The sequence below is a fragment of the Mustela erminea genome, chromosome 11, assembly GCF_009829155.1.
Source record: "Mustela erminea isolate mMusErm1 chromosome 11, mMusErm1.Pri, whole genome shotgun sequence".
Taxonomy (NCBI): Eukaryota; Metazoa; Chordata; class Mammalia; order Carnivora; family Mustelidae; genus Mustela; species Mustela erminea.
In genome coordinates, this window is record NC_045624.1 from 14,209,822 (window position 1) to 14,227,685 (window position 17,864).

Genomic DNA, 17,864 nt, shown 5'->3' on the forward strand with positions numbered 1-17,864 from the left:
TGAGTCAGGCTCCCCGCCCAGCGGGGAGTCTGCTTCTCCCTCTACCCTTCAACCCGCTCATGCACTCTCTCTCAAATCAAATCTTTTAAAAAAAACAAAAAAACAAAAAACCACGGTAGACCAATGTGTCTCGACATGCAAAGATTTCTTATATTAGGTTTAAAAAAACTTCCTGTACTACCCAGTGTCACCGTGTGTCTTTCTGTCCATTGGTTGTTTCTGTTCACTTAATCTACAGTGGTATGTCAGCCTAGAAGGATAGAGCTCTCCTGGTATTTTTAATTGGTGCCTTCAAAGGATGAAAGTAAGCTAACTTATAAAACTTGTTTGGTGGCTTTTTAAAAAAGCAGAACTAAAATTTAAAATAGCACCTTCATGTTCCTCTGGGTAAATTTCTAGGTATCAGGCAGAGGCTTCCCAAATATTATTCCTTACCTTAAGTATATCCAGCAAGTGGGCATCACTCTTTTTACAAATATTTAAACCTTTCCAAGGATTGTATTTGTGAAAGTTTAGAGATGCAGTCTTCTCAGTCCAGTCCTCACATTCGTTTTGTTTGCTTTGCCTTTTCCTCCCCAACTTCCAGCAGCTTCTCATGTCCTTCAGAGGGAGACCGTCTCTCTAGGGGTGGGGGGGGGCAAGGACATGTGCACAGAAGGCCAGAGTGAACTCACACCCTCTTGTGTCAGTGATCTGGGAGTGGTCTTCCCAGACTCTCACCAGTACAGCCTTGTTGGTACCGCCCAGCGGCGGCTGGCACCTCTGTCCTCTCAGGCCTCAAACCAGAGCTCGCACCCAGACCACCATCAGAAGTTGGGAACGAGTGCGTAAAGACAGAGAGGCGGGAAATACGGGCTCAGATAAGACAGTATTGAATTTATCTCACTTTTCAAATGGTGGGGTCCAAAACCCTTTTCGACTTGTTCCAACAAGGCTGGAACAGGAATTTGGAGCTCTCTCTAACCCCACCCCACCCCCCCCACCCCTGTCCAAAATATGGAGGTTCATGGAAGACCACAGCCTTTCACGACTAAGGTGCCTTCTAGCCAGTCAAGTCCTATTACCTGAATCCCTTTAAATGCTCCCCTAAGGACAAACAGTTGGCTGGAACTTCTTAAACTGTCCAAAATCTAAAACTTCACTGCTTCTCACTCAAAACCTCCTCTAGTAACATTTTTAGCAATGAGTCTGTCTAACCTTTCTGTCTTGCTCTCTGCTTCTGTCTTGCTTGGTGTCTGAATTGTTCATGAATAAGGAAGGCTTTTCCATGCTACTTTCATGCATTTACCTCGAGTCCCTGATCTTCAATAGAGGCATCGTTTCTGTGTATCCTTGCTATGAAGAGAGGTAGTGTGCTGGCTGAGGGCAGGAGCTCTGGGATTTGATTGCCTACAAGTCAGAGGCCAGTCCCACCATCTGCCAGCTATGTGACTTTAGGGAAGTTATTTTTAATTTTTTTTTCCAAAATAATACATGCACCTAATTTTTAAAGTTAAATGAGTGAATAAACTTACAAGAAAATAGTGCCCTGCTCTATCCCATCCCCAATTTCCGATCCCCCCCAAAATAACTTTTCACTGTTTTGTCATTTAACTCCAAGTTTCTAAATAGCATGCTTAAACTACTTTTTTCTGACATTTCCATTTTGGAATTTCCGTCTTACTGTGGAAGATGAAGACTTGGCCCCCACACCACCCCATCCCCCCAGCACCTGCCCAGCCATGCACTGTCCCTCTCCCTCTGTCTCTCTCTCTCACTCTCTTCCGCTCTCCCATTCTTCCCAAGGAAGTTTCTTTTTGAACCACTCTGCATTATTTACATAATTATTATCTTCAGTTTTATATACTATTCTCTGCTGAGCTTCATAATATATTCTGATTCTATTCCTTTCCTGTGCAGCTTGTTTGTCCTGGAGTTAACGGTGGTTTCATTTTTCCATTGGCTTAGTTTCCTCCCTCTTAAGACTCTCCTTGTCCACACTGGTCTGAAATTTTGTGACTATATGCTTCCTCATGGGTCTTTTTTTCATACATTGTCTTGGACCCTGTTTGCCCTTTCAGTCTAAAAGTTTGTTTTTTATTTTTTCTTTAAGTTTTTCCCCTCCATTTTCTCTCTCTCTTCTTTCAGTATGGAACATTTCGAGAATGTGCATGGCATCCTTGTGCAGGGGCCGCGCTGGTCTTCTCCATATTGTTCCAACTTCAGTATGTGTGCCGCCGAAGCCAGCACTTTCTCTGATTCCTCTTTGTGAAATTCTTACTAATTGGATGTTGGTGCTTTTGAATGAATCTAATGATCTTCATCTTTTATTCTCTCTATATATATTCTATCTGTGCTTCTTTCCAAGAGGTCTTTTTCAGCTTTTTCTAAAAACCTTGTATGGAATTAACTTCTGTTACAGTTCTCATTTCTAAGAATTCTTTCTTACTCTCTGAATACAGATATGGACAAACAGATATATATTCCTGTATATGATCATGTTTCATGTGTGTGTGTATAATTCTTTTTTTTTTTTTTTTTAATTCTGTGAGGACAGTTTAAGGTTTTGGAAATTTTCTTCTGATTTCTACACTGTTTTTGTTTCCTCTGAGTTTCTTGTTTTAGACTCATATTAGAAGCTTCCTTTAATATCTGGTTGTCCTTGGCTGTTCATTCATGTATTTTTTTTAAGATTTTATTTATTTATTTGACAGAGAGAAAGAGAGAGATCACAAGTAGGCAGAGAGGCAGGCAGAGAGAGAGGGGGAAGCAGGCTCCCTGCTGAACAGAGAGCCCAATATGGGGCTCAATCCCACAACCCTGAGATCATGACCTGAGCCAAAGGTAGAGGCTTAACCTACTGAGCCACCCAGGTGCCGGGCTGTTCATTCATATTAAGACTAAAGCACTAAAAAACTAAATTTGAAAGCTACAGGAGGGTGAGGACGGACTACTGAATGCGGTCTTCTCTCTAGTCTGATAAGGACTGAGCCCAGCATTTTCATTGGCAGATTCCCTGATCCTCCAAAGTACCTGTAGTTTTTCCTCTTGGACTAGTCAGTTTTCCTAGAGCGAATCCTCCAGCCTCCTACTTTGGGTCTGCAAACTGAAAGGTAAAGGACTCTCACAGGCTTGACCTCAGATAACTCAGTAATTGCCCGTCTGTTTTCCAGTTTCTGAGATCTTGTTAACTGTTGTCTCCTCTGTTGTCTTTGTCCTTACAGATCTCTATGTTATTTATTCCTTCACTATCATTTCAGTTGGGTTTAGAGAAAGAGAGCAATAAATGTTTCATTTCCTACATTTCTGGCAGGTGATTTAGCATCTCTGTAGTTCTGTTTATCTGTCTGAGAAATGGGGAGAAATAACAGTCCTCTACCTCACAAAACTGGTATAAAGATGAAGTCAGAAACTTGAGGTGCCTGGGGGGTCCCACGGTTGAGCGTCCGACTCTTGATTTCAGCTCAGGTCACGATCTCACGGTCATGGGATCGAGCGCCACGTTCGTTTGGCTTTGGACTCAGTGCAGAGCCTGCTTCCCTCTCCCCTGTTCCTGTCCTCTCTCTCAAATAAATAAATAAATAAAATCCGTAACACACACACAAAGATGAAGTCAGATACCTATCTGTGGTCTTAGCTCTGTTCTTGGCACACAGTATGCATCAAGAAGTATTCGCTCTAGGGGCGCCTGGGTGGCTCCATTGGTTAAGTGTCTACCTTTGGCTCAGGTCATGGTCCCAGGGTCCCAAGATGAAGCCCCACATCATGCTCCCTGCTCAGCCAGGAGCCTGCTTCTCCCTGTCCCTGTGCCCCCCCCCCTCCGGCTCGTGTGTGAGAGCATGTGCTCTCTCTCTCTCTCACTTACTCTCAAATGTATAAATAGAATCTTAAAAAAATATATTAGCTCTAATCTTATAAATTATAAAGTAGTACTAAAGCATAAGTTATAGAAGTGTACACAAGTAATCATAAAAGAGTGAAGTTCATCTCCCATGAGCTGAACCTGTCATTCAGTGGAAGGTGGCAAATACAGCCTTTACCCTGTCTCTTTGAGGTAAAATGTTAACATCCATTTTGGGAATGTAGGGGGAAAATGATGTCCTTGGCTTAATATCAAGATTTATAATTCAGAAGTAATAGTCAAAACACATGCTTTTCTGGAAAGCTGAAATGAGCCTCCAAGTCAGTATAAACCTTACTGCAACAAAATTATTAGTCATTTAACTTTTTGAGCTTGTAACTGTTTTAATCAATTAAATTATTTTTCTGCCGTGTCTGAATTCATTAAACGTGGAATATAGTTAATGATAATTAATTACCGTGGTAGATTTGCTTCTTTCATTTTGTCAACAAACATTTATTAAACACTTACTGTATAAACTGTGGTCCCTAAGCTTTTTGCCTGTATCAAAACAGATCAGTAAGCAAAGAGGCAGTGTAAAAAAGGTATGCGCGATCTCACTGGCCTCATCTGCACAGTGAAAAGGATGGACCAGGTGAACCATCCACTCAGATCTAAAGTGTGTTGTATCATTTTATACACATCATTGTTTATTAAGTTTTGACTCAAGTTCGTGATTCCCTTCCATAAGTGCTTGTCTGTACATAAGAGCCAAAATGCACCTATTAAAGATGCGGTCAGTGGAGCACTGTATTCGAGAATTTATCCAATGTCAGTGATACCCAGCCCAACGGAAAGAACAACATGTAACTGAATCTTTAAATTCTTGACCCGCCCAAGAAGTATGTTACCTTAGCGGTGTTCCTTTAGGTGTCCAACTCTGGACAACAGTGTTTAGTCTGAATCATTTACTAACCAAAGGTAAGCAGAAGAGTGACTAAAAATACAGGAAGCGCAGACACCAGGCAAACCACTCCCCCCAACCCCCGCCCGCCAGTGACTCTAAGGAAGAATCGGGAAAGTTCATTTTAGAGTTCTTAGAAAAAGCTTAAAATTTATGAAGAATCAAGCAGTGTCTTGCTTAACTATATGTCATTTTGGCTTTGGTGGATCAGGGTAATTCTCAGTGAAGGTTAAGTCCCCAGCTGAGAATTTTTTACTTCATGCTTGCTTGCTCTCAGATGTGGGCAAGTGTCTGGTGATCTCAGAATTATGTTACTTTAGGTTAAGAAGATACACAAGCTGGAGGTCTAGATTCTAATTCCTAAACAAAAGGCAAAATAAAGGATATGAGATGGAAAACTTCCTGAGGGCAGAAAGTTACCTTTGTGTGGCCCAAGGCAGCTGTTTTGGTCTCCTGCACATAGCTACGTACCAGCACAAATCACAAAGTGAACTTTGGGAAACCCTGAGCATTGTTCTTAGAGCGAATTTCTAAACAAATCATTCTTCCACGCAAACAAATCCCTTCCATATGACTCTGTGCCCGTGTACTTACTATCTTCTGTGTAGGTCACCGATTTGATCTCCCCTTAACTTAGTTTTCAAGGCCAAGACTGGGTCTCCCCTTCAACACCCAGTGCAGGGTCCAGCTCAGCCCCAAGCCCAATCAGGACTTGACTCAGGCAGACAGACTGTGTGATTAACAAACGTGTTGATGGCACACGTCCTCTGTTCTGCAGCAGGCCTGGCCAAGTGGGACCCAGCAAATCCTGCTTCCACCGGCATGGCAGCAGCTGACCGGAGTGGCCACCCACACGTCTGTGCAGCACGCGACTGTCATTCCCGAGACCATGGCAGGCACCCAGCAGTTGGCCGACTGGAGGTAAGCACGAAAGCAGGCATACCTAGGATGAGAGGCATGTCCACTGCTCACTCAGAGGGCTCCTGGCCAGGCCCATGCTGTCAGTTCCATGGCTTAGAGAGAACTATTTAAAGTAAAAGGAAGATTATGTGGAATACGACTGCAGTGTAATGAGAGTTCATTTTTCAATAACTGTACCAGGACACAAGAAAATCAGCTTCTTTACCTTAAGGTCAGTTGGCCGCCATCGACCCCAAATCCAGTTACATCATTTGGTCACACGTGTAATTCACAGACTTGCTTCTGGATGATTTTTGGTTTGTTTCTCAGAATTAAATTCCACTCCCAGAGAACAAAGATGTGTCAGCAGTAAAAGAATGCAGCAGGGAGTCCTTGAGGCTCCAAAGCAATTCTAGAAAGTGCTCTCAAGGTGTTTGGAGACATGGGCACACTGGAGTTGTATTTGACCTCTCAGGGGAAAGCCTAACAGAATGGGGCTTTATTTGGAATGGTAAACTCTGGCATGTTTGCTGAATGTGTCTCTTCAGTTAATAGTGAGATCTGATAGACCAAAGTCCATTTTCCACAGATGTCAGAGGCCCGCAGCTGACAGCCACCAGCCCACTGTGCCCTGTATCTGATTCCAGCACCCCGCCCATCCTATGCACTGGCTTTCTCACCAGCACCTTGCTCTGTTGTTTTTATGGCCACTTTCTGCTTCTCCATCCCAACACTACCACTGCCCCCTTCACCCGAGCAGAGCCAAATGGCAATCCCCAGGTTGTTCCAGCTTCCTATGGCCCTCTGGGCTCTCTCAGCCCAAACATCAGGGCATCCCTCCACCTTCGGACAGACTCCATACCAACCATGGAGCCTCCCTGAGGTTCTTTTTCGGATCCAAAAGGCTATGGTGATTGAAGCGCTCTCAGTATAACAAAAAGACGTGGAGACAGAACCCTCCTCCCGACCCCCACCCACCAGGCAAGCCTCAAAGGCAGCTTCCTCTCTTCCTCCATTTAATTTTCTGACTAGTAGAAACAAGAGAGGACACAGGCTCTTTCCTGCAGCCCGACTCACTTCCCACTGACAACACCCACCAAGTCCATCCCCACTCACTGGAAGCACTTTCAAAGCAGTGGTTCGGTTCTGGTTCTGCAGGACCTGGGGAAAGTTACCTAACCTGAGCCTCAGTTTCTTCTTCAGTAAAGTGGGGATAATAATCCCTACTTCATAGAATGGCTAGGAGGTTTAAATTAAGATAAAATACAAAGCACTTGACCTATATTTAACATGTATTAAACTAGCATCTGCTGTAGGACAGGCAATGAATAAATGAACAGATCTGTTATCTTCCCTTCCCCCCATTCACACTGGCTGGTGCTGTGTGAGACTGTCTTCCCTCTCCAGCTCATTAGGAACAGCAACCAAGTGGAAAAGCTGTCTGACCAATTGGTTTTTTTCTCTCCCCCTTTTCTCCTAAAAGACCACAGATATATGCTGTACTACTTTTTCCTGTGTCTTTCAGCATTTATAGCTCATTTAATTTTAGCAAAACTCACATACTCACTCATATAGATTTTCCTCTTCCTCCTCCCTCCATAGCTCTTACCTGGTTACCACAGGAAACGCTTAAAGCTGACACTTTGTTTCCAGTCTCTTCTCCATTTCATGTGTGGGCCAAAGAACATCCATAACAGTGGCTAATAAATTAAAGAGAAGTACTGGTGCTAGACTTGTGTCAAAAGAATGCCATGTCTGTAGAAGAAACAGCAGCTACAAACTCAAGAAGCCATAACATCAGTTTCTAAGTGTAAATGTCCAAAAACACTATCAAAATCTCTACACTCTTGTATAGTCCTTTTTTTTTTTCTATTCATCCTTTTCCCCAAGTTGCAAAGATGATTTTTATAATGTTTTTTAAATTCAAGTAAATTCTCCTTCAACTTTTAATTCTATTAGGTGCTGAATGGGCTTTTATGGGCAAGTCTCTTAATTAATCACCACCTTTAATCTTTCTGTGGGAAAATAAGCCTTTGAGCTCCACACAACCCAGATCATAAGAACTCTTGAAAGATAACCCATTTTCAGGAAAATGGCTACCAGTAGTACCTCTATCAACATGTGTCTTCCTAATTTTGACTTAGTACCAAATTCTGTACACGTCTAGTCAACCTTCAGTTAATCTAATTGTTCATTCAGCAAGCGTGTAATTAATTGATCAGCTGCTACATGCTTGAGCATTGTGCTAGCCACCGGAGAATTCAAAAGAATGTTAACATTTCCAAACAGCAAGAACGTACAATGTCTAGTTTTCTAAGTTGTTTCCTTTTTTTAAAATATAAGCTACAATTTTTTCATTTATAAAATGGCATTGCCATGATCTCCTACCTCACAGACTGTGATAACCCATTAAAGTCACTCACAAACTCTAAAAATGTACACAGTCACCTGTCTGGGGACTTTAAAAGGTAGAGGGACTATTTATCTTCTCTCCCCAGAACTTAAGGTGAACTTGCAACTTACCATTCCTCCCAGTTGCAATGTCCTCTTTCTCACTCACCAACAAACTGGGTTTCTGCCCACTCCTTTAAACGTCATCGCACCTGGGAGGCTGATCTGCTGAGCTCATCTCTTCAACAACCCCATGAGCTCGTGAGAGTCAACTTTTTTAATTTGGCTTTTAACTGGGGAGGAACCTTTATCCTAAAAAAGAAGCTCCAGGGGCACCTGGGTGGCTCCGTGGGTTAAGCGGTTACCTTGGGCTCCGGGCATGATGGTCCTGGAGTCCAGTCCCCCATCAGGCTCTCTGCTCAGCATAGCGCTTGCTTCTCCCTCTCCTTTCTGCCTGCTGCTCTGCCTACTTGTGCTCCCTCTCTGTTTCTGTCAAATAAATTAAAAAAAACCTTTAAAAAAAAAAAAAGCAGCTCCATATTTATAAAACCAGTAAAGTTCCTTGTTTAACCATTGTTTTCCCACACAGGAACACCCACGCTCACGGCAGCCATTACAATCCCATCATGCAGCAGCCTACGCTGTTGACTGGTCATGTGACCCTTCCAGCCGCCCAGCCCTTAAATGTGGGCGTGGCCCACGTGATGCGGCAGCAGCCAACCAGCACCACCTCCTCCCGGAAGAGTAAGCAGCACCAGTCCTCTGCGAGGTAGGTGGTGAGAGTTGCCCTGGAGCGGGGAGATCTCTTAGCATTAGGAGTGTCAGCCTGTGCTCCGGCATGTGCTCCGAGTCCCAGGCTTGGGACAGGGAGTGGCCGGCAGAATGTTTTCGGAATGTGTCGTACCACTGCATAGCCCTAGGGCTTGAAGGAGGCATTCAGTCTCACTTCTCTTCCCTGCCACTTGCCTTACCATCCTCCCTGCGGTGCCCGCTCCCCACGGGAGGGCCTGGAATTCCAGTGTCCAGCGCCTTCATCTGAAGCCATTTGTGCCCTTTCTCTTCTGCATAAAACACCCAGACATGCCTCTGAAGTTGCACTTTGGAAATCATAATACTGTGTTTTTGGTTTTTTTTTTTTTTCAAATGAACGGTAGAGAAATGTTCTTTCTTTGATATCCAGGGTCAAAAATCAATCTCACTTAGCTGCTTCTTTTAAAATATGCAATAATTTTGGTTAATCCTAGATATTACCAGCAGAATAATCTTTTTCAGTCCCTTTCAGTCCAGTTTCACCTCAGTGAACTCTTAAAATAAGACAGAAAAGGCCATATACTACATGATCCCATTTAGATGGCATTTTGGAAAAGACAAAAGTAGATCAGGAGTTGCCAGGGAGTACTGGGTGGGAGAGGAAGGGATTGACAGAAAGGGAGCCTGAGGGAACTTTCCAGGAAAGTTCTCTGTCTGGATTGGCAGGGCTATGTGTACCTTTGTCAGAACTCACCCAACGCTTCCAAAGGATGACTTTTACTGAATGTAAATTATACCTCAATAAACTTGTCTTTTAAAAAGATCTCCAAATTTAAAAAAAAAAAAAAATCGCAATCAAGGTCGTGTGGTGCAGAATTGCTCCTACATTTTTCTCCAGAGTCACTGACTTGGAGGCACTTAATTGCTTATTTAGAATAGGCTGCTCAAGAGAAAGAAGTACATAAAATAGTCCAGTGACTTTTGGTTTCCTACTTCCTCGTTTAACCAGGTGCCAGAAACTAGGCCTGCCTTTTTGTCATTCTCCTTTGAAGTTTAACCTAAGAGCCGACTTCCTTTGAGTTGTCGTTCTTCACGATTCTTCACTGGAGTATTTCTGACAGTTCTGGGAAATTCATCTCAGATCTCTGGCAGCCCTGTGACAACACAGCTGTGTCATTATTAGAATGTCTGGCAACAGGGGCCACCATCTCAGCCCTTTGCTCTGTCATGCCCAGCGGTGTGGGTGGTCACACAGAACACTAGGCTGACCCTGGGCTGAGCTTAGCATCCTCAAGGCTCGCCTTGTCAAGCAGGGGCAGTAAGAACTCTTAGCCTGCCCACCCATGGACAAGCCCCTCCCTGTTGCCCACTCATCACCCAGCTGGCTTTATGAAGGCTCATTGCCAGTACTTTTCAAGATCGATATAATTATACTGAAATTTTTGTATTTGCCTATTTTTAAGACCAATGCCTTAAGGAAAACAGAAGGCTCTCCCTTGTTGGGTGGTACAGCCTGGCCCCCTATTCTTTAACAGTGCCAAATGGAGATCCGTTAACTGCTGAGGTAGTGAAAACATCATCTCAAAATTGCAACACAGTAACAATAACAAATGTATAGGTTTATGCTAAGTGCAAACAGTGGAACAATCTTATCAGTAAAACTTACTGCCAGCTCCCAGAAAGGGGCAAGCAACACATCTGACGCTAGCTATATAGAAAATTAAATAAATCTACAGAATTATTTTCATCTTTGTGCCTCCCTTTTGGCTAGGAAGTATTAGAATCTCTAAGGACATAGAAGAGTCTTAAAAATTTCACTGGGCCTTCACTATACAGATAAAACTAAGATTAGCATGGGTTGCTGGGGAGGGGAGAGGGAAGGGTATTTTTTTCCCTTAAGTTAGCAGACACTACATTTGCTAATTTGATAAGGAGTTTTGAGCCAATCAAAGACAAGATTAAAAGGTCCCTATTTAAGTACACCTTTCCCTCTTGCATTTTGCCCAGTTTTTCTCATTACAGTTCAAACAGACAGTAAACTTCCTGTGAGGCCCAGGTGTCAAAGATGTGAGTGTTTTCATTTCATAAGTTGCAAAACAGCCATTAGCAAGAAAACCGAGGCTCTATGTGGCAAATAACATTTCTTTCAACTCCCTTCAAAACAAGACCCATGTACATTTGCAGAATGACAGGACAGAGCTCAGGAAGTGAGGCCTTGACCGTGAAGATAGGAGGGTGGGCAGACAACCTTGAGACCTTGGGCACTGCATCTGCCCCCAGAGACCAGCCCAGTCCTTGGGCACAAGCCCTCTCCCTCTTCTCAGGCCCCTGGCTGCTCCCTTTCTCCCACTGGGAACAGGCGTGTGGCACCAGACCAGAGCCCAGAGAAGGCCAGGTCTCTGCTGTCGTGTGTGTAGCAAGTGACTGAATGAATGAGCTCCAGGGGCAGCCGCTTCTGCAGTTACAGAAAACATCTGAGTGCCCTGAACTTCTCACTTGGTAACAGAGGTTTGACAAAGCCGGTGCCCCTAGACAGTGGGGCTCCTTGGGAGGAGCCACAGGGGCCTCCCTGAGCGTATGGGCCTTTGTCGTTCCAGAAACGTCTCCACCTGCGAAGTGTCCTCCTCACAGGCCGTCAGCTCCCCTCAGCGGTCCAAGCGCGTCAAAGAGAACACGCCTCCCCGCTGCGCCCTGGTGCACAACAGCCCGGCCTGCAGCTCCTCGGTCACGTGCGGCTGGGGTGACGGGGCCTCCAGCACCACCAGGGAGCGACAGCGGCAGACGATTGTCATTCCTGATACCCCCAGCCCCACAGTCAGCGTCATCACCATCAGCAGCGACACAGATGAGGAGGAGGAACAGAAGCATGCCCCCACCAGGTGAGTCCCCCCACCCCCTGCCAGAAGGGAGCAGGGCCGGGGTGCACCATGTGCTGCTGGCTCATCAGACAGTGCTTTGTGGAACTGGGCCCCTTCCCGTCATCGGACATGGTGACCGCAGTCTCCTGGCCCCGACATTCTGGTTTTGCCATGGTGTAGAGTCCTGAAGTGATTTCAAGGGAATGTCTGACAGATTTTCCATAATTGTTCAGTGCCCAAAGAAGTTTGAGTCACTTTGGTCATGAAAAATAGTTACAGTCCCTATACATCTGGGGGACCTGAAAGCAATGGTACGCAATGCCGGCGTATTTCAGCTCCTGTAGGCTTCAAAATCTCTGCCTCGGGCCGTTGAATTTATTCCCAGTTGGTCAGGATATTTCTCTAGCATCGCCTTGGCTCTCTCAGAATTTTAAATAATTGTCCAATTAATCAGAAATTTCTCGGTGTCTGATTAACCCAATCTTTCAAACTGCCAGTTGGCTCTTCAACCCAGAGAGCATTACTGTTTATTCCAAAGTAGTAAGAACTCATTTTACTCTGTGGATGCTTCCTGGGAAGGGAAAAGGAATATTTATTATATCTGTAAGACTGTTAGCCCTGGTGCCAAAGCCTCTTTTCCTACATTTTCCAGCCAGACTTGAATAGAGTACGGTTTGTACTTGGGCTGCCTGACGAGCCCCAGGACCGTGTCCCTCTGGAACGGTCAGTCCTCTGGCCTTTTGCAGCCCAGGGGGCCCCGGGGATTTGTAGATCCCAAAGCCTCACAAGCCCGGCTCCAACCTGCCAGCCTTTCCCTGGACCAAGAGGCAGGGAAGGGAAAGGCCAAGCGCTGCCAAGTCTAGCGCTGGTGGCCAGCACGTGTCCTGGGACCCAAGGCAAAGCTTAACGATCACAGTTAGGCCCCCGTTATCAATCCCTGACTGAATACAATGACACTAATTAGTAATCACAAATCTTCTTGATGAAATAATAAATTCTCACACCTGAAATCATTACCAAATGTACAGATAGGCTAATTAAAACCCTCTCGCTGTTGCTACTCCTGCCCAGGCTATCCCCTTCCCGTCTTTAGAAGGAACTCAGTATTTTGCTTTGTTTTTCATGAGAGAGCTAGTATATGTCTCATTCCAGTGTCCTCTCTGCCTGTTTAGTGTCTCAGCCTGGTCCTCAGTGTGTCTCAGAAAAGAATGTCATAGAGCCCTTCTGGGACTGGCGTCGGTTCCCTTTCTTGATAACATCCCCATGTTGATTGAATACTCTGTCCTCCCCAATGTCTCACATCCCCCTCCCCCAGCCCAGGAATATCTTGGGCTCAGGTGGTCCCATCACAAAGAGAAAGGCTTCTCCCAGCCCACAGCAGCCTGTCCCTGAGTTTGTAGAGTGGGCCATAAAACAGGCCCAGCAGCCCCGCACAGCCCTTTGCTGCAACTGGGAAAAAGAAAAAGCAATTTAAAAATCTGACAATCAACTAGAAGGGCCTATTGTTTTTGAAGTATGAGATTCGAATTGACAACGGAGCCTCCACTTATGTGCTCAGGAGAGAACAGCGTGTCTGAGGAGGAGGGAGGAACGAGAGAGCCATCTCTCCACCTATCAGACGGCGGCCTGGGCTGAGCACTGCGCCAGGCCCGAGCATAGACTTCTCCCCCAGTGCTCCCCAGGGCCCCAGAAAGACAGAACTGAAATTCTTGGCAGAATGTAAGGACTTCGTTGTGAATCATCTGAGACATGGGGGAGGGCTGGGAACGAGCTGATGGGCGGGCTCTCGTCTGAGGGACAAGTACCAGTAAGTGACTGACGGTGGGCTGCTGAGGACCGGAGCTTCGTAAACTGGAAAATGCAGCGGCCCGCCTGCAACGTTACACCAAACACGGGAACCAGGGAGTTCTTGAGAAGGCTTCCAGCTGTCCAGCTATGACAGGAAGCTCGCAGAAAGACATAATCATGTTTTCTGGAGAGATCAAATGACTGTTGCCTTAACAAAAAAGTTAAGACCCAAGAAGATAGGAAAGTGGATTTGAGTCTGAGTGGGATCAGACAGAAGCCCGTAGCTGTTTTATTTATAGAGAAACCACTGTATAATGTGTCCATGGTATTGTGACTTCCTTTTGGAGTGAGAGGAAAAGGGGGAGGATATATGATTACTTGTTCTTAAAAATCAGAATTATCATAAAGCTTAACATAGTAAATATTGATTGGCCTCACCAGTGTAAGACCTTATGCTAGGCAGTGCAGGTGTCATTAAATAAGGTAGACGGGCTCTGCCCTTGGGACGTTTGCAGGGTAATACGTGAGATACGACTCATACAAATCATGACACAAAATGGAATATCAGCCCCCGTAAAAACCAGAAGAGTACTGTGGCTGTTCAAAGGGAAAATAGCTTGGGGAAATAGCAGGGAAGAGGGGACTTTCTAAGGTCAGAGGTCCAAAGGGTGTAGATAAGCAGGAGAGGGGGTGAAATTGTGAATTCCAGCCCCAGTGGCACTGGGGCCTCAGAGGTAGGCCGGCAGCATCCGGAGCTCAGGGGGGCAGGTGGATCCAAGGGCAAGGCCGGGACGACAGGGACTTTCAGAATAGAAAGGGGATTGGAGGGTCTCCCCTTCGGTGAGGGTGGTCTGCTTCAGGAGATACCGAGGAGCTCACGTGAAGGCTTCCGTCCTGGGAAAACAAGGATGCACCCGCACATGCAGGTCAGGGAGCCTCTTGGCCTCAACTGGCCGGAAGTTTCTAACCCACCAGTGTTCCCTTTCAAACAGTCAAGACTTTGCTGCTTGTTCCCAAACCCACTTTCTCCTGCGCTGTGAGCATCTTGATTCTGATCTCCTGTGTTCCCAGCCTCATTTCCCATTTGCTGCTCACCCCAGGATTTGCACCCTGACTCTGTCGAAAATGCTGACTGCTTCTGCTAATGTGACCTGGCACGGCAGCTCGAGAGGGAGGGGGCCGACGGCGCTCACCGGGACAGTAAGCACAGTGTCTCGTGGCAGTCGCCTGTGCTGCCAGTGGCTTTTAGAGGCAGCATGAGATAAATCAAGGCAGACCCACTGTGTTAGACCTGATTGAGGGTGTCGTGGAATCTCTCTGGGACCAGATGACCTTGCCTAGAAATTTTTAGAGGAATGCCGAGGCAGAATTATGATTCCCGACCCCCAATATTCGGCACTGTTGGTTGCTGGAGCGCGGGGATGGTCAGCAGCTCCTGCTTTGTGAGGAGGACCCCAGAGGAGGAGGGCGCAGGCTGGGTGTGAGCAAATTAAGAGCGAGGGGTATCCTGACAAACCTTGGCTACACATTCTCATTTGCACTGTCCTGTGCATCATTGGATGGGGTGGACGAGGCACACAGCTGTCTCATTTGATAGGTGAGGAAGCTAAAAGCCAGAAAGGTAGATGACTTACCCCAACTGATTGAAGGTTCTAAGTAGCAGAATCAGGCATCAGGTCCCATGCCGTTGAAAACACGGCAGTCTTGATGATTGGCAAAGACAACTGATTTCTCCTCAGTCCTTAATTTGACAGCGGTAAACTGCACCCCGCCCCATCCTCCGACCACCACCGTGCTCACACACAGTCATGTCCACAGTCTACCCACCCAGCCCCGACCCGGAGCTCTCCCAGGAAGAGGGCAGAGGCCAGCTCTTCTGATTCTTTGAGAAGATGTTTTAAAGCGAGGAGGCCAATCAAACCCCACCACCTGCTTTTCCTCAGTGAGTTGCTGTTGGAAGAGGCGGCCCCATGGGCATGGCTGGAGAATTGTTCTGGAGAGAGAAAAACCAAACTGGAATATTTCTGGGTCCCCCAGGATGAGGTAATAGAACCAGTCCTATTTTAAATATTTACAAATGATTTTGATTAAAGGAGCACCTGACTGTGCTGAATAAGCCATCTTCCCTCCCTTGAAATCTCCTGGGACGACATCTGCGGGCATCTGCGTGCCTTACTATTCAGACCCTTTGCCAGCCTTGCCTCCTGCCGAAATTGTCCTTCAGGGGCTGTACCACACAGCCTCCAGGCATGAGGGTAATTTTTAAAGTGTGTCACCAAAGCAGCTTGTGTCAGCTGATCGGGTAGAAACCATTTTGTCCAGTCTTCTTATTCTCTCACATATTCATTCATTCAGTTTTCTGGATATTTCTGGAAGACGGGTTTGATTTTCCTGAGGTCGTCGGGGCACAGCCGCTTTCGGCCTCACTTGGCGTGTGAGCGGCCGGTCCCGAGTGCCAGCACCAAGGTTGCCAGAGTGTAAACTTTAAGAAGGTTGATTCATTTTTGTCACTCGGTATTTTAAATAGGAATCTGACCCTAAATGATGTTCTTTATACGAAATTGAAAATCTCGAGCGATTACTCTCTTTAAAAGGCACAGTGAGGGGGCGCCTGGGTGGCTCAGTGGGTTAAAGCCTCTGCCTTCGGCTCAGGTCTTGATCTCAGGGATCGAGCCCCACATTGGACACTCTGCTCAGCAGGGAGCCTGCTTCCTCCTGCCTGCCTCTCTGCCTGATCTCTGTCTCTCAAATAAATAAATAAAATCTTTTAAAAAAAGGCACAGTGAGGACACTGCTAAACTTCTGTGCCAAAGACTTGGGCCTGAAAAATGGACATCAGCCCAACAGAGGGCAACAGACATTTATGATTACACGGGCAAGGTCAGTGCAGAGTGGACCCCGTGCCCTTGGCCGGCCACCAGCCACCGTACTGCTCCTTCCTCCCCTCCTCGTTTGTAGGCCTGAGTGAAGAAGCGGGAGCCCAACGCACAGTGTCACTGCAGGGGCTGTGTTGTTCTGCAGCATTAAGTCACAGTGTCGCCCCAGGTTGAGGGACAGTCCCAGCGTCCGACTCCTCTGGGGAGACGGAAGGATGTTTAGTCAAGCGGACCTCACCGCATCCTCGGTTCCTTCGAAACACCCCTGCGGGGGGAGTGCTGTGTCGAGGGGCTGCATTTTGAAGAAGAGACACCACACCCGAGGCTCCCCCGCAGCCTGCCCTGACACCACAGCGTGTGTCAGAGCCACCTCGGATGTGCAGTCGCAGCCTCGTGGGGCCGCGGGAGGAGCAGGCGGGAAGGGCCAGGTCCCACAAGGCGGAGCAGCGCTCGGTGGCCCCGTTACAGGAGGAAGCGGAAGAAGGACGAGCACCTGCTTCTGTGGTGGGGGTGGGGGGGCCATGGCTCCTTCCATGCCTTGCTTCTGACTTTCTAGAAGGTGGTCACATACGACAGTCTTCCTAGCGGTACGTACGTGTGTGTGTGAGAAGGAGAGAGGTACACACAGATATCAGTGTGTGCATCATGTAACTTGAATAGAACATATGCACCAAATTTAAAATGGAGATTTTTGTAGCCTCACTAATGACTTTAAGTTGAGAGCTGTGTACTGCACTGGAAAGAGCTCATTAGCCTAGAGGCATCGGCTTCTGGCCTCTCTCCTCACTAGGTTCAAGGCACCCAGCCGTGTGCTTCTAACTGGGCGGAGGGGGATGGGAACAGGACAGCAAGTTGCATGCGTCCCCCATGAAGGTGGGTGTCAGCAGCTCTCATCTCCATCCGCTGAGACAGCCGTCCCTGTGGCCAGCCCCGTGCCCCATTAGAGAAGACCACTGTCACCAGCACCAGAAGGAGGAGTTACACTTAGTTAGCATTTTTGGTGCTTGTAGGCAGGAAGAGGGAGCATAAGAGAGATGATGCGGCAGAGTGATGTACTGAGTGCAAGCCCAGAATAACTCAACAGCAGAGAAGCGTAACCTGACTGCAAAGTGCACTAAGGACTTGAGTAGATATTTCTTAAGGAAAACTCGAAGTGGCCAACAGCTCTATGAAAACATGCTCAGAATCACTCATCATCAGGGAAACACAAATCAAAACCACAGTATCACCGTCTACCTGTCAGCATGGCTGTTACCAAAAGAACAAAAGCAAAGGTGTGGACGAGAATGCGGGCAGACTGGTAGGAATGGAACGCAAACCGATGCAACCATAGCGGGAAACTATGGAGGTTCCTCCAAAAAATTAAAACCAGAGCTACTGTCGGTCCAGCAGCCTCACTTCTGATTGTCCATCCAGGAGAGCGAAGCCAGGACCGAAGAGGTATCTATACTCCTGCGTTCATCGGAGCATGATTCGCAGTAGCCAAGATGTGGAAACATCCTACGTGTCCCTCAGAT

At 46.6% G+C, this 17,864-nt stretch overlaps 1 protein-coding gene and 1 non-coding gene across 9 annotated transcripts in view; one reads left to right on the top strand and one right to left on the bottom strand.

Moving 5' to 3' along the window:
• HIPK2 (homeodomain interacting protein kinase 2) overlaps window positions 1-17,864 on the top strand; it is a 173,946-nt gene that overhangs the window by 140,121 nt on the left and 15,961 nt on the right. For 4 of the 8 annotated variants that reach the window (XM_032305957.1, XM_032305960.1, XM_032305962.1 and 1 more), the window contains exons 10-12: window positions 5,563-5,705; window positions 8,665-8,844; window positions 11,423-11,704. In XM_032305957.1, the coding sequence (XP_032161848.1) occupies window positions 5,563-5,705; window positions 8,665-8,844; window positions 11,423-11,704 (605 nt within the window). The remainder of the gene's footprint in view (window positions 1-5,562; window positions 5,706-8,664; window positions 8,845-11,422; window positions 11,705-17,864) is intronic. The other 4 variants (XM_032305959.1, XM_032305961.1, XM_032305964.1 and 1 more) reach the window with 1 other exon arrangement.
• On the bottom strand, window positions 2,123-2,229 carry LOC116569741. The gene has a single exon (XR_004277171.1). It is a non-coding gene; the product is annotated as a U6 spliceosomal RNA (small nuclear RNA).